This window comes from Perna viridis, chromosome 1, assembly GCF_037379345.1.
Source record: "Perna viridis isolate PV_CMFRI_1.1 ecotype Kerala chromosome 1, ASM3737934v1, whole genome shotgun sequence".
Classification (NCBI taxonomy): Eukaryota; Metazoa; Mollusca; class Bivalvia; order Mytilida; family Mytilidae; genus Perna; species Perna viridis.
The window spans coordinates 34,791,932-34,812,539 of record NC_142445.1 but is presented as its reverse complement, the minus strand read 5'-3'; the positions used below and the strand labels follow the sequence as shown (position 1 = coordinate 34,812,539).

General features: G+C 32.9%; 1 protein-coding gene across 1 annotated transcript; it reads left to right on the top strand.

Moving 5' to 3' along the window:
* The first annotated feature begins 245 nt into the window (after window positions 1-245).
* Window positions 246-19,139, top strand: LOC148628499 (G protein-coupled receptor 54-like). Its single transcript, XM_088567633.1, has 7 exons — window positions 246-275; window positions 5,255-5,308; window positions 6,945-7,066; window positions 9,850-9,973; window positions 10,776-10,975; window positions 15,940-16,060; window positions 16,950-19,139. The coding sequence occupies exons 1-7, from the start codon at window positions 246-248 to the stop codon at window positions 17,349-17,351; spliced, it is 1,053 nt and encodes a 350-aa protein (XP_088423759.1). The 3' UTR covers window positions 17,352-19,139.
* The last annotated feature ends 1,469 nt before the right edge of the window (window positions 19,140-20,608 follow it).

Genomic DNA, 20,608 nt, shown 5'->3' with positions numbered 1-20,608 from the left:
CGATCTTTCTAAAACAGTACATATTTATTGCTTCTGATTTGAAACGTTAAACCAGAAATAATCAAGAAATGTTCGATTTGAAGCAACCATTGAAAATTCGTGCCTATTATATTTCATTTATATTTTCCATGAAGTGTTACCTTGTCTAGAGGAACGGTGTCGAATGAAAAAAAACACGATTGTTCTATCGTGAATAAACTTAATTCTATTTGTAATGGTTTATATTGTCTACTTCTAAGGCAAAGATGTCTAATAAAATTGACAAGTATGATAGAGTGAGCAAAAGTCAATTTTTGAACAGTAATGTCCATCGGCACTACAGCCGTAACAATGTGCGAATACTTGTAGTGTTGTTACATATTTAAAGAAGAGTACATCTTTTGGAATCAAAATTATTAAATGCTATTTAAAGAACTGAATGCAAGTTTTAGTATTACTTATCGACTGAATGTAAAAAATCTCAAAAGACACTGTTTTTCCAAATGCATAAAACTGTTCCGATTATGATTAGCAGAATAGAATGGTACACTTCGAAATATTGGTAGGCACAGGGAGATCTTCGATCTGAATCACCTAACCGAAAGAGAAGTCATCGACATTGCATGTTATTTCCAAATATTCAAAGTATGATAATCTAACAAAATCAGAGTTATGTCATGCAAGTTTGGGGTGTTGATATTACCAATGTTATTTCCATAATCTCCCCCGGTGCATTTTTAATTGAATCGAATCATTTTGATATCAAATACTGTTATGACTTTCATCATTTCATGCAAGTTGCAAAAATATTACGCACTTGAAGTGCACTCGGTGTTATAAGATTAGTGATGCCACAAAACATTTTGATGAGGTACAAGACACTTCTTTATCAATCTTTTAAGATTAATTATCCCTATTTGTAAATGAGCCATGAAGTGAACTCTAGGTGTCTGTTTCTATGTTTGGAGAAAGACGACTCTGTGCGTTTAATTCTAGGGCGATTCGTTTTGATTTCGTATGCATTTCTTAAGTAAGTATATCCATAGTATTTGAAATCACATTGCCTTCTAAATGTTCAAAAAAAAATTTAAAAAATGTAATGTTAAGTTTAAATACCCTCCTTCACATCGACATATACAAACTATATACCCAACACCACTTTAAAGAACTCAGTGTTTTGGCTTTTCAGTTCGTCTGTCAGTTTTTGTTTTGCCTTTACAACTCTATTGAACTACAAAACAGATTTTCATAAATATTGATATGTAGTACGGACACGATTTGTAATTGTGCTTATAACTAGGAAAATCTCATCCTTAAGTTTGTGAGACTTATTCCCCTCTTAAATTAGTTTCCAGAATTGAATGACTGATGCATCTTCACAAACCGATGAAAACAATTGCACGATACTTGTTATGTAGTAATGACACAATATGTAATTGTGTATACCTCTAGGAAATATTAAATTCTTAACTATTTTTTTTTTTGGCATTATGACCCCTTTAACTATGTTTTAAAATAAAAAATAATGAAGCATTTTGTTACCCCAACTTCTCTCACACTGCTAAAGAGAATTTCATAAAACTGGGCATGTAGTAATTTTAATTCGACGTCTTCTTTTTATTTTTAAAATTTAGCAAACATACACTTGGAGCTGAAAATATCGAAGATTTTTTTCAGAGTAAGTTTGGTAAAATTTAATTAAGGGCATTTAAAATTTTAGTACGTGCTACTTTGTAATTTTTAATCGAATTACACTCACAACAGCAATGATAATAACATCTATAAATCGTTAAGATAGGTTGTTAGTTTCTCATTATCAGACATTTGGAACTAATGATGTTCTCGTATTTTTTCTGTGTAATTTGTAGATTGCTCCAGCGTTAAACTGCCGTGTTTGAAAAATAAAAAAAAACCGAAACAACTTGTAAAGATAACACTCTGGCATATGCTAAAGTCCACTGAATGTTTGAAATGTTGAAACTGATATTTCCAAGAAATTAAAACTCAAAATTTTAGAATTGGCTAATTCTAACAATAACTGCATATTTGATCAAAGTGTACTTTTCTGAGGAAACAGTCGGATAAATTGGACGTCGATATCATACAGATGTTATTTGGGGTAGCAGTTTGTCTTTTGTAACTGAAAAAATAAGAATGATGTTAGGGCATACCTTTAATCGATGTTGTAAAAAAAATCGATACTAAAATAGGAGATGTGGTATGATTGCAAATTAGACAGTCATCCACCAAACGAATTAAACTTCTACATGTCTTGGAAATAATACCTCAAAGAGTAATCAAGGGAACCAAGATTCTATAGGAAATCAAAATTCAAGGACGTAGACCTAACGTGGAAAACACACACATACAGTAAAGAACGAAAAATAACCAAAATAATACATACAATGTAACAAAAGGTAAATGACTCGGACTCAGCTACAAAAAACATAAAATTTTAAATGGTATATTTAAATTTGTAACAAAATACGGTAAAAATATAGAAGAATATGAAAATGTAACTGCACTTATCAGAAATGAAGAATCGCTAGAATGGTGCATGTGAACAGGCAGTGCAATTCCAATTTTAAAGACTCCAGGAGTAATCAAAGCATTTGATTTACTCACTAGGAGGTTTATGTATCAAACTCATAAAGTACTTGACTGTATGAATAACCTTTTTATGATACTTGCCTTTGCAAATGCAAATGAGGTTGTTGTCTGTACATATTTTGAAACGGAGTTTTAAAATTGTATTCAAAGTTTTTGTTATTGAATTAAAAATGAAAATTGTTCTGCTTTCGTTTCATTACTTTTAAAAATTGCTTTATTTTATTTAGTGTACTATTTTTACTTCATTTTTAACAGAACTTTAGAGATGAAACGTGCATATGTTGCATCGATACCATCGGAGATTGAAAACAGAAATTACAAATAGGAAACGAAGGCGTTTAAATGTTGTTTTAAGCAGTATTGTTTTTTCTTTTGGTTTGGGCAAGTTTAGTGTGTGTGTGTGTGTGTGTGTGTGTGTGTGTGTTTTCGGGAGGGATGATTAGTTTAAGCCTTTGTATCATTTTTGTTTGTCTATTTCATAGTAAACATGCCAGTTTTTACTAAAGATGTAGTGTAATATTTGTTCAGTCAGTCAATAGTACACTTGTACACTATTTCTGTTCGTCTTTTCACTTTTTAAAACTTTTTAAACAACTTTGATTACATCTGTTTGATATCATGATATAGTGATTCATTCAAATTTTAACTTGGCATACACGAAGAAACTACAAAATTTTGCAGTTATCGATATCGGAAAAACATCAACAAATTGCTCTGACATGCAAATAATGTCCTTGAGATATATCTGAATGACATCATGAAAGACACATTGATTTGCATGTCTCACGTAGATTTGACGGTCGTATGCTTTATTTAACTAATCAAATACAGAAAGCGTCTGAAAAGTTCATCACACATGTTAAAACAGGTTGTTATATTCTCGTTTCCCAAACATTCATGACTTATCATAGAAATGTTTTTTAACGAGATATACCAAGTCTCTAATTCATTTATCGAATGTTTGTGAAAGTGATGGAAATCGTTTCGATGACTTTTACCATTGCAAAATGTTGCCCACATATTTGCATTTAATCGAAGAGTTTCTTCGTGTTTCTTAAGAAGTCGAGATGGTTACATTATGTTGAATGGAAACACAAATATTTTTTTTTCTTAAATGCCCAAATGGTTAAGTTTGACTCATTCTGATTAAACTCACCAGGTTAATGCAATGCTTTCCCATGTACAATACATACATTCCCTATATTGCACATATTTGAACTTCTTGGTGCTGAATTTGCCTTTCTATTTCGATAGTTTTAATTTGAGTACTTGTAATCAATTGATTTTGGGATTTAGACGTTCATTTGTATTTGATTCTAATGTTGCTGATGAGAGGTTACTCCTTGTAACATGTGTACAACATATCAAAAATTTTTGCAATACTACTATGATTGGTACCTTCGAATTTAATTCAATTTTTGCTTCTAATAATTATTTGAGTAGATGACGTTGTTTTAAATATAATGAACATAAAATTAATATTTGCGACAGATACAATGTACACCGAATAAGTAAACAGGGATTTGTATAAATTATAACTTGTTTGTATATAATAGTTTTTCTTTCCTCTTTCTGGAGCTTTTGTTTGTTTGTTCGTTGGGGTTTAACGTTCGAGCAGCAATATTTCAGCTATATTCAGACGATGAACATGAAATGGATGATAAAATGAACATGAAATGATGAAATGAAAAAGGGATGGGACACAAGGACAATGGGGTCGACAAATTTTGATAGCCACTAGAAATAGGGTCGGGCAATTTAGCCTCCCGTGGCGGATCCCTATGGCTCCTACTCCGGGAGAATACCACAGTAGGGTTCTTTAACGTGCGAGGAACGTGGCATCTTTCCCAACACGGTGCACCACTATGGTTTGCAGTCAGGTTTTCCGTATTATAGCCTGACAACCCCAGCATGTAGCACGCCAGGGGTGCCCCATTCAAACACCTGGGGCACACATCCCAGTTGCTCTGTGAGCAGAGCGCCCTAACCCCCGGCTAGGGTTCTGAGCACTATTTAGTCGCCTTTTACGACAAGCTTAGTGCTGATGCAGGCCTATTCTTTTAACACCCGAACCTGCACGGGGCTCTTTTAGGAGCAACTCGGCGGATGTTTATAGAAAAGAAGAGGACGCTTACCCTGCCGTTGCACCTGGTCCATGCTCCAAGTTTTTAGTGGAGTCCGAGTTGCTCATTTTTACTTTTGTTACTTTGTATGTATCATTTTTGGATATTTTATGTTCTTTGTAGTGTGTGTCTGTTTTCCATGTCTGGTCTTTGTCCCAGAATTACATTCTTTTGATTTCCGCTAGAATCTTGGTTCCCTTGATTACTTTAAACTAACAAAGCTCACTTACTCATATCATTCATGTGAATAACCGTGTTTTTCTTTTGTTTGTCTTAGGAAATAAAAACATGTTCAATGTATATTATATTTGACAAATAAATGAACGAGACTAAAATTGATACTTATGATAATTAAGAATTATTTATTTGGGTATTTTCACATGTGTATTTTAATACTTTTGGTTGTTGTCACTATTACTTTTTATACACTCGATTCCTATAAGTAATGGGTCTACGGTTCCCTTGGCTTAATGTTTAATATGTATTTAAATCATGTTTGTTGTAAAAAGCTGTATTGGGAAATTTGTCTTCGTTTATTTAAGAGTAACTTTTCCATACTTTTTAGTATAATTGATGATGTAGTCTGTCCTTACAAGGTAAGTAGGACAATTGTTTATTTGTGAGATAAAAACCTATACAGAATATACCGTGGGCAATTGAAGTACATTCTACGATTACTTACTTAAGTTACTTAAGATGTATCTATCATTCACTGTGTTCAGAAAAGTTTGGTTATTTTTGTTACATGAATAATTTTGTATTTGGTTATGTTTCTAATTGTTCTTTTTTATATCGAGGTCATTTACTACTTTGATGTTTGAAAATATTTTCTTCCCTTAGGGCTGTTGATTTGTTCACATATACTTATAAATCATTGATAAATACAAACCTTTATGCTGAACAAATTAAGTTCAAGGTCGCCGATTATAATATTGTTGACACTAAAAAAACAATATTTATTGTCGTTACTGGTATCTTTCTCTATTACAGATTTTTATAGCATTTCATGACGAACAAAATAAGTTTACTATTTACAAAAACCGTTACACATAAATACTCTTGGCAAGCCTAGCCGACGGAACCCATATCAGCACAATTTGTATCACAAACCATAACGCTTAATATTGAAAACGATTAACCAAAAAAATGTACAAGTCATTTATATTTTTGATATAACTGAAATGAAAGTGGCTGTCAGATTTTTTTAATTAAGGGTCGTGAACTCAAAACAGTTTTAAATACCTTTGCATGTTTTTTTTATAGCAGCAAATACCTAAATATTTGTAGTCTTATAATGGTATGTAGATGTCGTCGTCGTTGTCTTCCACGACGTCGTTGTCCATGTCGTTGTCGTCCATAAACACTTTTTATGCAATAATTTAATATTAGGTTCAATAAAAAAGGAAGGTTGGTACTGCTTTTGCGGGTTATAACCCCAACGGTTTTAGAGTTAGGGGCCAAAAAGAGGCTAAAATAAGCTTTTCGTAGATTTTAACTAAATAACTTAAGTAAAAAGCATACAAATGTGTATGATATTGGTATTTTAATATTTCATTCTACTATAGTCAGACTGGTATTTATTGTGAGTGGTTAAGACTTAAATATTTTTTGGATTTAGGAGCCAAAAAGGGGCTTGAAACAAGGACTTTTCTTATGTTCGGACAATTATTTGGATGAAAGTGAATGGATCTCATATAAATTTTATTACGAGGTGTCATACCACAAAAGGAAGACTGGGACTGTTTTTATTTTTTTAGGCTGTAACAGAAGTCCAGTCAGAGTAAGAGATCACAAAGAGGCCCGAAACAAAGCATTTTTTTTATTTCTGGATGATAACATAAGTAAAGTGAATTCATCTTATTTAAATTTTACTACAAGGTTCCATGCCACAAAAGGAAGACTGGAATAGATTTTTTTTGGATTCTGATTAAATTCGTATCTTGTGTCAAATATATATATTAGTAATCATAACCAAAACTCAAAGTTGTATCAAGTTTGCATGGCTTGTCTATTCTTTCCCCCAAAAAATACCGAAACATCAGAATAGAAGAAAAAAATCCAAAAACTATCATGGCCAAACGTAATAAAGGAAACATACATATATACATTAATTACCAGTCACATTGTAAGTGAGTAGAATGTGGCACAAGCGTCAGGTTGGGTGGTTTATCGAGCTGAATATATCAGGTCTAACTATTATATAACTATGTATCTTATGTCTCTTTTTTTCAGTGTGCTGGGTTATATTCCTTTACATGGCAAATGGGCGGTTTTCTCTGCACGTTCGTGGCCTACATTCAGAACGTTTCCATGATTTGTTCCATCATGACCCTGACTGTTATGAGCATAGAAAGGTAATGTTCTTTAAAGATGCCAAGTAAAAGCACCATGGTCCAGTTTCCCAAATCCTTCATTACAAAAAAGATCGATAAATCAGATTGCTTGTATTTAAAGACATGTTATAAAACTCAAGGAATTAAGGAAAATCTCAATGTGTGTTCTTTTTGTAAAACCAATGACTTACGTAGAATAAAAAGATACCTTGATCCAATGTTTCAAAATGCTTTAAATAAGAATGTTTGTTTCTCTGAAGAATATTTGGGGTCCAACACCACCACTTATTTTAAAACTTGACAAAATTAAAAGGAATTAAGAAAATTAATCAAATAATGTATCCTTAGAGTTCAGCTTGCTACAATTCTTTCTGCACATCTTACAAGATGTAATTATCTACACCGTTAATTGATATTCACTGTCGATCTCTGTGTACTTCAAGTGGATAGTGAAATCTGCAGTGCACAGCGGATGGATACAGAAAATATATTTACATTTTGTAGAGAGTCTTTAGCAAGTCTAAATGTGCAATGTGCATCACACATTTGAAAACTATTCGACAAGTTTTCTTGGTACATGTACAAAAAATGTGTTATAAGCAGCAACTGACTAAGGAGAAAACAAACAGACAAAAAGACATGATGGACAATACATTATGAGGTGTGACAGTCATTTGTGAAAAACGCGATAAAACAGGTGGATTAACATTTTGTCTTTATGCATAAGACACCTGTCGAAACAGCCTTTAAGTCGTGTCAGCAAATGTTTCTTTAAGAAATGATAAAGAAAGACATGTGCATAATGATAGTTAAATTTATGTTGTTTAAATCAAGATTATTTCGATAAATTTATTTCAAGGTGATGGATTTATAACCAAAAAAGTAACAATGTTAAACGATTTGTGCATATTTTTTGTCTAAAGAAAAGGCAACTAAAGGGTCGTTTTTTTCTATTTGTGAGGATTAAAAAGATTTTGTGATACTATCCCGATAATAATAGCGTCAAATAGGCATTTTCGGGAGCACTCTTAAAACTAGAATTATATACATGGTATTTTAATTACAAAGCAATATGTTGATGTCTTCAGGACGGCATCGTCGATGCGTTTAAGCACGGGAGCGGCTTCATTTCTGTGTTGCTCACCACAGGAAGAGCTTCAAACCTCTTAAGATTGCACCTATAAACATAAGTAAGGAATCTTGTAGAACATGCGTTTTAAATCTCTCCCAGCATTATAAGAATGTAAACCAGCAGCTTTACTTTCCTGTTTCTGTAATTTATTCGGTAGTTTATTACTTGACACATACTTTAAGTGCTGATTGGAATCTGATAAAATTTTGTGCTGATTGATAAAATGCATACAAATGGCTATGAACATATTTTATTGTTTATTGTTCTCTATGCAGATAAATTTTCATCTTAAAGGACTGTTCTGTTTTGCTTTCTATGCAAGTAATTACTAACTTGACATCTTCTAATAACACTGAAATTCAACCTTCAAAACTGTATATAGTATGTTTTTTTATTAATGTATAATAATGCAGACTATGTCAACATCTAGAACTATGCTTACCAAAATATTTTGATGAATTGCTTCAAAGACCACTTGACGCTAAACCAGAAGACCAATCACCAATATGGGCACAACAATTTGCAATGTTTCGAGGTCTTAAAATGCTGCTAATATGTGCTTTGACTTTTTATTGGAGGTAAAAAACGTTTAGACAAGCCAAGGCTCAGTCATCAAAGAAACTGTTGTCATGCACAAAGTTGCTGCTGTCATAGAAATAAAAAACAAAATCTTTGCTCGAGACATTGATAATAAAAAACATCTATAAGTAACAGTAAATGGTACAGATGTAAATACGATGTGAAAAGCTCTTAACAGTTGATTGTAATAATTCTTGGGTATAGTGTTAAACTTACTCCCAAAGCAATTTGTTCAAAAAGGATGCATGGAGCAAAATAAAATCCATTATTGTATCTGTGTCTTTGATATCATCCTCTGTTATTGCAACAATATCCTATAAGCCACAAATACTTAGTTCTCTATTCGTAACCATACTCACTGGCTTATCGCTGTCTTATCCAGAAGCGTGTTAAGCCTTTCGTAAAGAAAATATCGCTATAAAGCGACTGTCTATTCTTTTATTCACCCTTTCACATGAATGGCCGTCTTCGAATGATACAAAGAATGTCCTGATCGTGCAATGATCCTTTCATTTCTTTTTCTTTCCATTACCCTGACAAGGAGAGAATGTTAATTCTCAAAATTTTATCAGTGTTGGTGATAATTATTCTGTCTTAATTGTAAATAGCTTGAGCTGTCATAATGCATTGTTAGTGTAATGCTGCTTTGTGGAGTAGTCTTAAAAGATTTTGACTTTTACAAACCTACTAATGTTAATCTTAAAACATTTTGACATTAAGTTTGTTCAATCAAGATGCAAAAAGGAATGGAGCATATTTGAGTTTGTCGCCATTTCTTGTGAAAAATCATTACAAATAAAAAAAAACATGGACTTTTAGGCAATGTTCTTTTGATAACCTAAATTAAATTAATAGCAAATCGTATAATTTGGAGTGTACACAAGTACATTTGTATTTGGATAAAACAAATGTCCAAGTGAAAAATGCACAATAGGTTTTAGTTATTACAGGATGTTCATGGAATTATTGCCATTAGGTATGAATACTTATGTTACACTTAACAAAACCAACGCATCCCCAAAACCGTATATCACGCATGTGTTGTGAATATCAAATGCAAGTTTAACTATTTGTAAAGTTCTGACTTTTTCAGGTTCTTAGCGATATTGTTTCCACTTAAAGCCAGGTACATATGTACAATGAACCACACGCGAGTTGTCATAGTTGCGATATGGTTCTTATCATTTCTGATGGCTGTACCAATCATCTTTGGAAAGGTAAACTTAAGTTTTGGTAAACTTTGCTGAGAAGGGAGTCACTAAATGTATAGTGTAACGAACAAGTATTACATTGTAAAGTCAGAAAAAATATGCAAAATTAATGTAATTTGAAAGACCATGCACGAATCATGATTTCGAACACTGCTATATCCAATTAATAAAACGATCATAGGTATGGTCAAAGAGACAACAACCTCACCGGGATAAACATGTCAGTCCAAGGCCACTCATTGGTCTTCAATGAACGACGAGGAAATCCTCATACCACAGGGCAAACTGCCGCTGGCCCCGAAACATCATTATACACAGGTACATCGAAAGAGTTTAAAGAGTTAAAAAGGTGAAAATGAGACAAGACATACAGATGCCAGAAATTCCTGATCAGAAACATGCACTAAAATGCGGCGGAACTCTATTATACGAATGCTATTTCCACATTTAATAGTTTGACCCAATAAATAATGACATAAGGGACGTCGCGTTATCGGCATCCCTCATATGTAGATCCTCTGTCTAAACATAAATTTCTTAAAATCTTTCTGTTGGAAGTGCCGTATGCAGCTAGGATGTGATTCTTTTGAACTTGTAACGCAGATGCACATCATATGTTATAGTAAGTCCTACACATTCCCGTTGGTCGAAATGTCAGCGATATAACAACATTACGATGCATTATCATTATAAAGTTAAATGTAATCTGAGTACAAATAGCACCATTCCTTATAGGCAAACTCTAAATTCATTTGAATGATTACGTTAAATGTTACTAATGATTAAAATTAGATCATTTTTATTACAGAAAATAAAAGAAGTAGGAACCAACTACATTGCTCACTGGTGTATTATCCAGTTTTCACCAACACACTACTTGATTTACGAACTATATATGTTTGTCATAATGTTCATAATACCAGTACTTGTGATGGCTGTATCTTACACCATGATTTCCATAGAAATTTATCATATCGTATCTAACAGAGCTATGATGCGATCAGGAAGGTAAGATAGTGGAACAGACTAATAATAATAATAACAATAATAATATTATTACTTATATAGTACTTCTAATAAAAAGTTTAAATGGCAAACTCTATCAGAAAATAAGACGGATTCCCTTCTATTTGTCGCCTTGCTACTGATATTTAAGAGTACTTATATAAACACAATGCGCGTGTGCCTTTATATCCCTTTCTTAAAATTTAAAAACATTATAATGAGGACATTCCGCCTAGCACCTAAGTAAAGATTTGCTAATTCTTACAGTTGAAACAAAACAATATGCGTACTGCACAATCGTATATATTTTCTTCAAATCTCTAGTTTACCTTAATCGTGTAGTTTAAACCATAAGTCTAAAAATGTATTTCTACGCCGATTCTGCTCTGCATGGCAATGATTCGCAAAATTCAACACTGTGCCGTTCTCTCTGTGTGTGTGTGTGTGTGTGTGTGTGTGTGTGTGTGTGTGTGTGTGTGTGTGTGCCACCGTACCCTAAATATCTAAACGGTATATAATAATAGTAAAGGGTCTCTTTCGATGGAATGAAATATCAGTGCGGATATTTGTAAATGCATGACACAAAGTAAACTCGTATATTTTTTCCTGTTTGACATTGTGATCAAAATGCCTTTGAGTGGTGTAGATTTTTCCTTTGTGATGAATCGTTAGTTAATTGAGATTCATAACCAAAATACTCTTCGAACCTTTCGACCAATAAATCCTTTTTTCTGTTTCGCATTGGATTTTTTTTAATTATGAATATTCACAAGAACTCACCATAGGACAAGTTTGACTTGAAAGTAACATTCCACAAAGAAACTCCACACATATTGAATGAAGATTTAATTTAAAGAAATCTGGTTCTCCAAAGTCGTGTCTTGGTTGTCTCGATGCTGATCTAGGTTCAAATAACGTAGATGTTCAGCTTAGTCTATCAAGTATTTATTTATAGCACCCCGCAATACTTCAAACTACAAATACATGAATAGTTTCTTAGGAATAAGTATTTTGGATTTAAGTAAAAGGAATGAATAAAATTCAATTTAACAATATTCTAATTCTATTTGATGGTGCATATTTGCCGGCAAACAATACATTCATTGTTGAAAGTCAAATTATTAGCCATTAGCATTACACAATTAAAATTTAAAGTCTTTTCACAGACTCTCAAAATCTTTTTATCATAATAATCCATTTCTGTAAACATGTGTGTGATGATTTGAGAGAGGCTTTGACATTGACAGCATACATTCTTTGTAATGTGTATTTGGGTGTCTGAAAGAACACGACTATGTACCAAAAGCACTAACACGTTTGGAATATAGTATATCTAACAGTTGTTAGGTCGACATGAATTATTCAAACTTATCAGATAAGTATCTATTTTACCACAGTCTATTTATCAAGACTAAACATATTCATTATATGCATTTATCATTATATAAATATGCATTATATACTATCAACAATAAGCCTAGGTTAGATCCCAAGACGACGGCTGGTTTAAAAAAAATCGTGGAAGGGATGACTTTAATCTGAGCATTTATTAGTCCTAATATCAACATTATTTAAGGAATGACTGTTATACTTTTTCGGTCTATGAAGAAATAACCTCAAACACGTGGTGCACACTGAATAACATGCGTAGCAGGTTACTTTCAAGTGTGCACCACTTGCAATAAGGATATTTAAAAAAAAAACAGAAAAATATAGTACAGTCATTCATTATAATTTAATTTTAGTATTAAAATTTAACGAGTAAATCATCAAAAAAAGGTTGATGACGTCACAGTTACGTAACAAAATTTGGTCTATGAGATGATGGACGATGTTTTTATCCAATCAGAAAACGTGTCACTTTTTAAAAATCAAATTATTTGCGGTTCAACTATAAACGATATAACAAAAAGTTAGTTCACCTCAGCTACTCGTGTCAAAGTTTTCAATATGAGTGGTAGCGTAAATGGCTGTCGATATCCAAACAAGGAACTTATCAAGCAGCAAGGCTGATTTAGTATGCCACGTTAATAATGACCATATCACACAAGTTGCTAAAATTAAAAGAGTGCAAGAAGACACACTAAAATTTCTAGTTACCGTTTTGTATCAATTTTGAAGTGGCTAATATTGTCAGCGACATCTTGAACTCGTAATTTCAGTACTTTACATTCGTATATGATTTGCATAATAAATAAATTATATATTACTGCTCCACATGCTGATCGGCGCCGTGTTTACGACATATTTCCTAGTTCTAGCTTCATACGAGACTAAAATATACCTCTTAAATATAATAGTCATGTGTTCAACGTGTATTTTTTGCTTGTATAAGAACGAGGACCACTCGGCCAGCTAGGATATATAAAATATAGCTTTCGCTGGCCGGGTCATTCCTCGTCGTAGGATTAATCTAGGACTGTAACTTAGTACACGATGTATGACAGCTTGGGACAGCTCATCTAGGTGTTATGTACGATATAGAGGATCAAATAAACGATACATGTCACAACAAATTTGATATAATAAAAACGTCCCAGAATGTGACGACTCTATTCGCTACACTGCTCCATTGGATCAAATTGAGACAGGGAAGATAACATAAGTATAGAAGGGTCTGAAAAACTCCCAACGATGTTAGAACTGTCAAATTTGAGAAGCAAATTTTGGTCGTTCTCTCAATGAGACTGGAACTCGTACCGCTTTGACCTATGGCAACACCGCCAGCACAAAGTCCAGTGCCCTAGACCACTCGACCAGCTAGGCTATATAAAATATAGATGATGAGCTGTCCAGTACTAACATACATCATGTACTAAGTTACAGCCCTAGGATTAATCCTACGAGGTGGAATGACCCGGCCAGCGAAAGCTATATACATGTATATATAAAGCCATTTCCAATTGTTTAATCTGGTCCCTAATTCTGATTCTCAGGTCAAAATCTACAAATTTACGTAAAATTACAAGTTACTCTTAAATTTTTAGCGACCCAAAGATCGCTCAAAATTTGACAGTGACATGTGGAACGAAAACGCTACCCGCACGTTCTGATAACCATTTTTTTTAATGAAAAACATACGGGTCATCACGGTTACGAAAGAGTAATCATATCAAGTGAACCAACTTGAAGATTCTTCAGGAAGTCACCCGATTTTTAGAGCATAACGCATTCGTGTCATTTCGAATATTGAAAGCTAGCTTAAGTCAGTAGCATAGAATATTTGACGATTAGCGACTTTGAATATTCAGTCTTGGATTTTCTCATGTAAATATAGAGGCAGAATATTGGTTTTTAATTATGTGAACATTGGGTTATATTGGAAATGTTTCTTATAATTCTGACAGCTGTTTGTGTTTTTTTTTGTGGATTATATTAACACATCAAGTTTATAAGGTTTGATAAATGACGTTTATTTTGGAATATGATCTATTTATCATACCATCTTCTACATTAGAAAAGAAATTCGCTAAAACATAAAACTTGTCACCTGTTAAATTCTAAGTTGTTCGCAGCACAAAGTGATGCTAGTATTACAACGATATAGTTAATTGCAGGGAAAAGTTACCATTGATAGTGTCTGAGATGGTAACAATGAGATTTAAACGTTCTAGCATGTTATAGGTATTTAAATCTGAGTCTGATAGAAAGTTTAAATCAATTGTATGTAACTACTTCAGGATTGACATTTTATCAAGGAAAGACTTCTCATATTCCCTGATCACAGCTATAATGTTACTTACTGTAAAAGGGTGATTTTTAAAATTGAAAAGTCTAGGTACAAAGACAAAAAAAAATAACATAAAAGACGAATGAAAACACACTAAAATCGGAGTAAAAAGTTAACCCAATATCACCAAAAATTAGTGTAAGTAGTTTATATTCAGTGTCCATATGCTCTATTAGGATCAAGCATGAAACTCCAGAAATCATTTAAGATGGTACATTAAAAAAAGCAATATTTTGTTCTATGATAATAGACTAAATAGGTTTGAAGTCCTCAGTCCATGCTAAATTGTCCTGCTATAAATTTATGTAAACAACTGACACCTTATAGAGATATGTAAAATGTAAATAATAATATTTATAGTTTCAGGATAAATAAATTAAAAACCATATAAGACATGATAGATCAAGTAAGTTTGAGTAAACGTAATCTTAGATAAACAAAAGCATTATGTAATTAAATATTTAAATAAAATTTAGAGATTTCGTAGGTAAATAAAGATTAGTCTGACATCACGTGATATAGGGTTTTTCATGGAGCGCAACCCAGCCCTTGCATCACTTTGTACGTTTTGGGCCAATAAAGTAAATAAACTTTATATCTTTATTTACCAGGTATGTAAACAATAAAAATCTGGTATTTAAACTTTCATAATTAGAATTTTAGAAATAAAGTTCATGCCTTGATTCATTTAAAACAAATACGATAATAACTCAATTCTTATTAATAATGATAAAATTACAAAAGTATTGATTAAATAAATAAATGTAAGAACAATTAATAAAATATTAAACTAAAATAATTTGAAAAAAAATCTGTGTAAGTTTTGGATCAATAAGGTATAGAATTAGACATTTTCGGGAACAATACTTTTATTTGCTAGGCCAGCCTAGAAAGCACACGCAGCGTCCCAAAGGCCACGAACATAAAAGCAGGCCAGAAACAGAATAAGAAAGTACACTGGCATCCATCACCACTCCACCAAGGCTCTGCCATGAGTAAGTGTTCCCCAAACAAAACAAAATATATCTAACAAAAACTCTAATATAATATAATAAAAGGGCACCTATATCTCAAGGAGTCGTATACATATGCCCTCGACCTCTCCGCTCCGCCTGTAAGAAATATACACCTTTTATTGAACATTTCGGGAACATTTTATAATGAACGTAATTACAGCTGGTGTAAATTGTGTAAAACAGATGTCAGAAATAATTCACGTTAGGTGTTCTTCTTTCAGCGAATGTCAGTATACTTGCACTGAAAGAGGTTCAACAGTTCGCCAAAGCGTTTCTACAACAAAGAAGCCCCCAGCGGCACACGACGACGACGCTAGAACGAGAAAACAGGTGAGCTTGTCGGTAAGCACATTAATACTGCGTGTTCACGTGATGTTGCTTAACGATATTGACTTATTAAAATATTCTCACGGATTTAGTAAGCGTACTACACTTGTTCGGATTAATTTTTATCGTTAAATCGTACAGACTTGCACACGATAAAAAACAATAAACACGTGACTGTTTAAATGAAATGCATTTAAAATTACAAGTTTTATAATATATTATGTAATTGCAGCTCTGTAAATTGATGCAACGAGATAATATCAAGTTTTAGTGCACACTCATGTTTATCTGCAAATAACTGGGGAAAAACACTCAACCAGAACTTAATATTAGTACTTTTTGTGCATTTTAAACATGTTATATTGCTAAGTAAATAATACTGGATCCCTGTGTCCACTTTAAGAACATGTACAAATATTAACGTAATTTTAAAAAGTTTGCTCCCTTTTTCATGTTTCACATACTTGTCCAAAACAGAATGAACAATGACCATTCATCGCTGTTTTGTAAGCTATTCTCTTATTATACAGGAGCGTGAGAAGAAAAAAGAAATTATCGTAGATTACCAGCCCTTGGCACTGACAACAGGGCCAAAATCTCAACCGTTAAGCACGCGTACGCAAAGAATACAAATTTCCTTAACTATTTATAGAATTCATACTTCACAACAGCAATTCACAGGTACAATATACATGTACAGTGAAAACCGTCTTTGCCGAAAACCTGTCTAAACCAGACACTTTTTAAAAGTCCAACTATATCAGTTTAAATGTATTTTGAACCTCAGTAAATCAAACACCTGTCCTAATCGAACCAATTTTACAGTCTAAAAGGGGTTTTGGTTTAAACAGGTTTCACTATAGTAATGTTTAATAACCTTTTCATATATTTGTTTTCGTTTTAGGTCATCCTGATGTTAATCATAGTCGTTGTGCTATTTGCGATTTGCTGGGGTCCTATACTTGTCAATAATCTCCTTGTTGCTTTCGGAGTGTTAAGTGATATCCACATGGGTTTCCTTAAACCAATGCGTACAGCATTTATGTTGATGTCGTATGCAAACAGTTGTATAAACCCAATCGTTTATGGTTTCATGTCGAAAAACTTCAGAGATACATTTAAATATGCTATAAATCATTGTCTTAAGAGAGGATCCGCCATGACGAGGCTACATGTCACTGATATCACAAGAGGATCTATTCTTAAATCCAGCAATAGTGCCGGTAGTGACGAAAAGGATGCAGCTTTTACCCGCGTCGATAATGGCAAGGGGACTTATACAGCAGTTGAAATGAAACCAATATAATTTTGACGAAAAATGAGACGATTAATAGAGTTTCGTATATCAATTTATTTATCTCTTTATACATGTATATATATATATTTGTTATGAGCTAACGATCTGTTGAAGAAACGATACAGTGATGCTGGTCGTCATTTATAAAATTAAATTTCATTTTATCATTATAGTTTATATTGGTCATATTTCTTTCGTAAATGATTTATATATAAAGTAATGGTGAGGTACAATCATCTTGATATTTTGAAAGATAAGGGTATATAAAAGCACGAACTGTGTATATTATATATTAAAAAGTTTGCCATAAACATTTGAAATGCTGAATTTACTACATTGTACATGTGTTTTCGTGGTAGCTGGTTAATAATGAAAAGGAAGTACCGGTTATGAGTATGTTGATATTCGGGGGTAAAAGAGGGAACCTTTGATTTATACAGAATAATACCCTAACAACTATTATATCTACGTACGTCAATTTCGTGTTCTTTATGAACAAAAACTATAAGTTGTGGGACGTTGAAATTTACTGCATTCGATAAAAGTATCAAAGAGTTTCCATTTTTGTATCCAAACACGATGATACTTAACTCACTTTAATATAAAAACTTGATGATGGTAAACTTAAATTCATACTTGTTATCAACTTTTCACGGTATGTAATCGTGTGTATTAATACCCCCCCCACCCACCCCCAATAAAAAAGGTTATATTCTGTCATAATGCTTCACCGAAAGGACAAACTTCAGCTTTTAAGAAATGCGTTGTTGTACATTTGTCTCTTTAACTAATTTGTTCAGCGTGTCATAGTTTTCCTTTCCTCTTTCGTCTACCCTGGACTTGACTTTTATACCCACCCTGCGGGATCGCCTGGATATAACTGAAATATTGCTGCTCGGGCGTTAAATCCGAAAAATCAATCAATCAACAAGCAACTCGGCAATGTTTCTAGAAAAACAGGACGCTTATCCTACCGGTGCACCTGGTCCATGCTCCCAGTTATTTAGTGGAGCCCGAGTTGCTCATTTACTTTTGTTATTAGGTATGTATTATTTTGGTAATTCTATGTTCTCCGTTTTCCATGTCTGTTCTTAGTTCCTTGGTTACATTCTTTTGATTTCCGGCAAAATATTGGTTCCCTTGATTACTCTTTGTTGTATTTAGTTTGTTTCAATATATGAATGATCTTTTTATTCAATTAAAAAAAAAAACGGCAGTCGCTATATATTTTAAGTACCAAATGACTCTTTGAAAAACTCTAGATATACATACAAGCAGGTGCAATATGGCTGGCTTCAGTTTACAGTAATGTCAGACCAATTTAACATTAATTGCCAAATAAAAGTCAAAACAAAATATTTTCACAAAGAAGTTAAAAAAGCGATAATGCAGTCATTGTCAAACTCATGTTCATTAAGACAATTAGTTTTTCTCAAACAGCACCTTAAACTATATATACCAACAGGTGTTTCGGTTCCCATAGATATTTTTTGTTGGTATCATTTTCTTTTTAACCATCACTCATCGATGAAATAGGAATAAAGTTCACTCGCTGCCTTTTTACACGGAATACGTGATGAGACTTCATGAATAAACACAGAAAAAACTTGCATGGCATACAGATGAGGTAATGATTTAGGTGGCATCTAGAATTTGATATCTAATTAGATTAGTTAATCTGGTAGAGCTCCAAGAAAAGATATTTGATTGCTGTATAAATTCTGTGTCCTGTAGAAACGAATGTTTAACCTTTAATTGTACATATTTGTTAAATAAAATTCAAACGAAATAACGCTAGTTATTGGAATTTATTTATTGATTTTCTTGAACTGTTTAAGTAAAACAATTATTGTCAACAAAACATGCCATAAAATGTTACCTGTGTAAGAATGCACAACTGAAGTTATGGATACCCAAACATTCTCATTTTCTCCATTAAAAGTCAGTATGACGTTGATCCTTTCGTTAATAGCTTGTAAAATTCCCTCAAACATTTCGTTTGCGTCAGTTACTGATATTCAATTCTTATTCCTTAGCAGAGGCGCTTGAAATAAATACTTCTATAGTCCATTTGAGTTTTATAAATCTAGATTTAACAAAATGTTTTAACTTTTCTACTGCAGATCCTTTTCTATAGTACATTCGAACTCAGAATTTTATCTAAAATATTGCTAAGATCTGTTGGGAAAAAATATTTCTTAAAGTTCATATGCACTCTAAAAAGTAAATGCAGTTTAAAAAAATATTTTTAAAAATGATTTTATAAGAATTTATTTTTGAAGAAATGTTATACTCAAACGGACTACACATGGAATGTTTTACCATCTACTAGATTATCAATATGACTTCTGAAATTTCCAGTCTTAACAAGTTAAATAAGCAGAAATGTCTCTTCAACATTCCTGGTATTTGCTGAGTTACACACACAAACACACCAAGAAACTATTCCGTCAGCAACATTCCCTACTCAGTAATCTTTCTTTTCCCCAAACAATATTAATCCACTTTCTGATGATTTGAGATGACTTGAATTTAAGAAATAAATCACGGAAACTCCATTTTATCATTGTTTTACCACGGGCTAGCCATTTATGGCGCATTGTTTTACCCCGAGCGACAGCGAGGAAATAAATATCGACATAAATAGCCAGACCGTTGTAAAACAATGATAAAACGGAGTTCCCTGATTCATTTCGATTCTAAGTGGACTAATTTCTTCATATCATTTAATAGACGTAGCCCATGTGATGCACGAAATGTTGATCATGTGTTCATCACTTTAATATTTACTAATTATCAACGTTTCTATAAAACACTTTTCATATTTGTCCAGCCTTAGCTTTTCGTTATTGGTTTTCCTTCTCGCTGACCATCAGAAGAACAACACCGCATTGTTTTTCTTGACCGCTTATTCCGTGCGATAAGTTTTAGTTTGAGTGCTGCAATGCACGTTGTTTTTAATGCATTCACATTCTACTTAACACTTTTTTTTCAACTCTTTAAAATTACATGTTCTTTTTCCTACCCATTTTTCTCGAAAACATTTTTTTCTGAATAATGCACGAATCACAATCTCATACGCGGAGGATATATTGCTATTTCAAAGCTTGCTGACCTCAACACTTTGTTCAAATTAGCGCAGTACACCGGAAACAGCTTCGAGGATTTAGTATGAGTAGTGCTGGTGCCCTCTGGATATTTTCACACCCTGTAGAGCAGATCATTTACAATCTCCTACACAGAGAGGATGTGTTCGCTAATTCAAA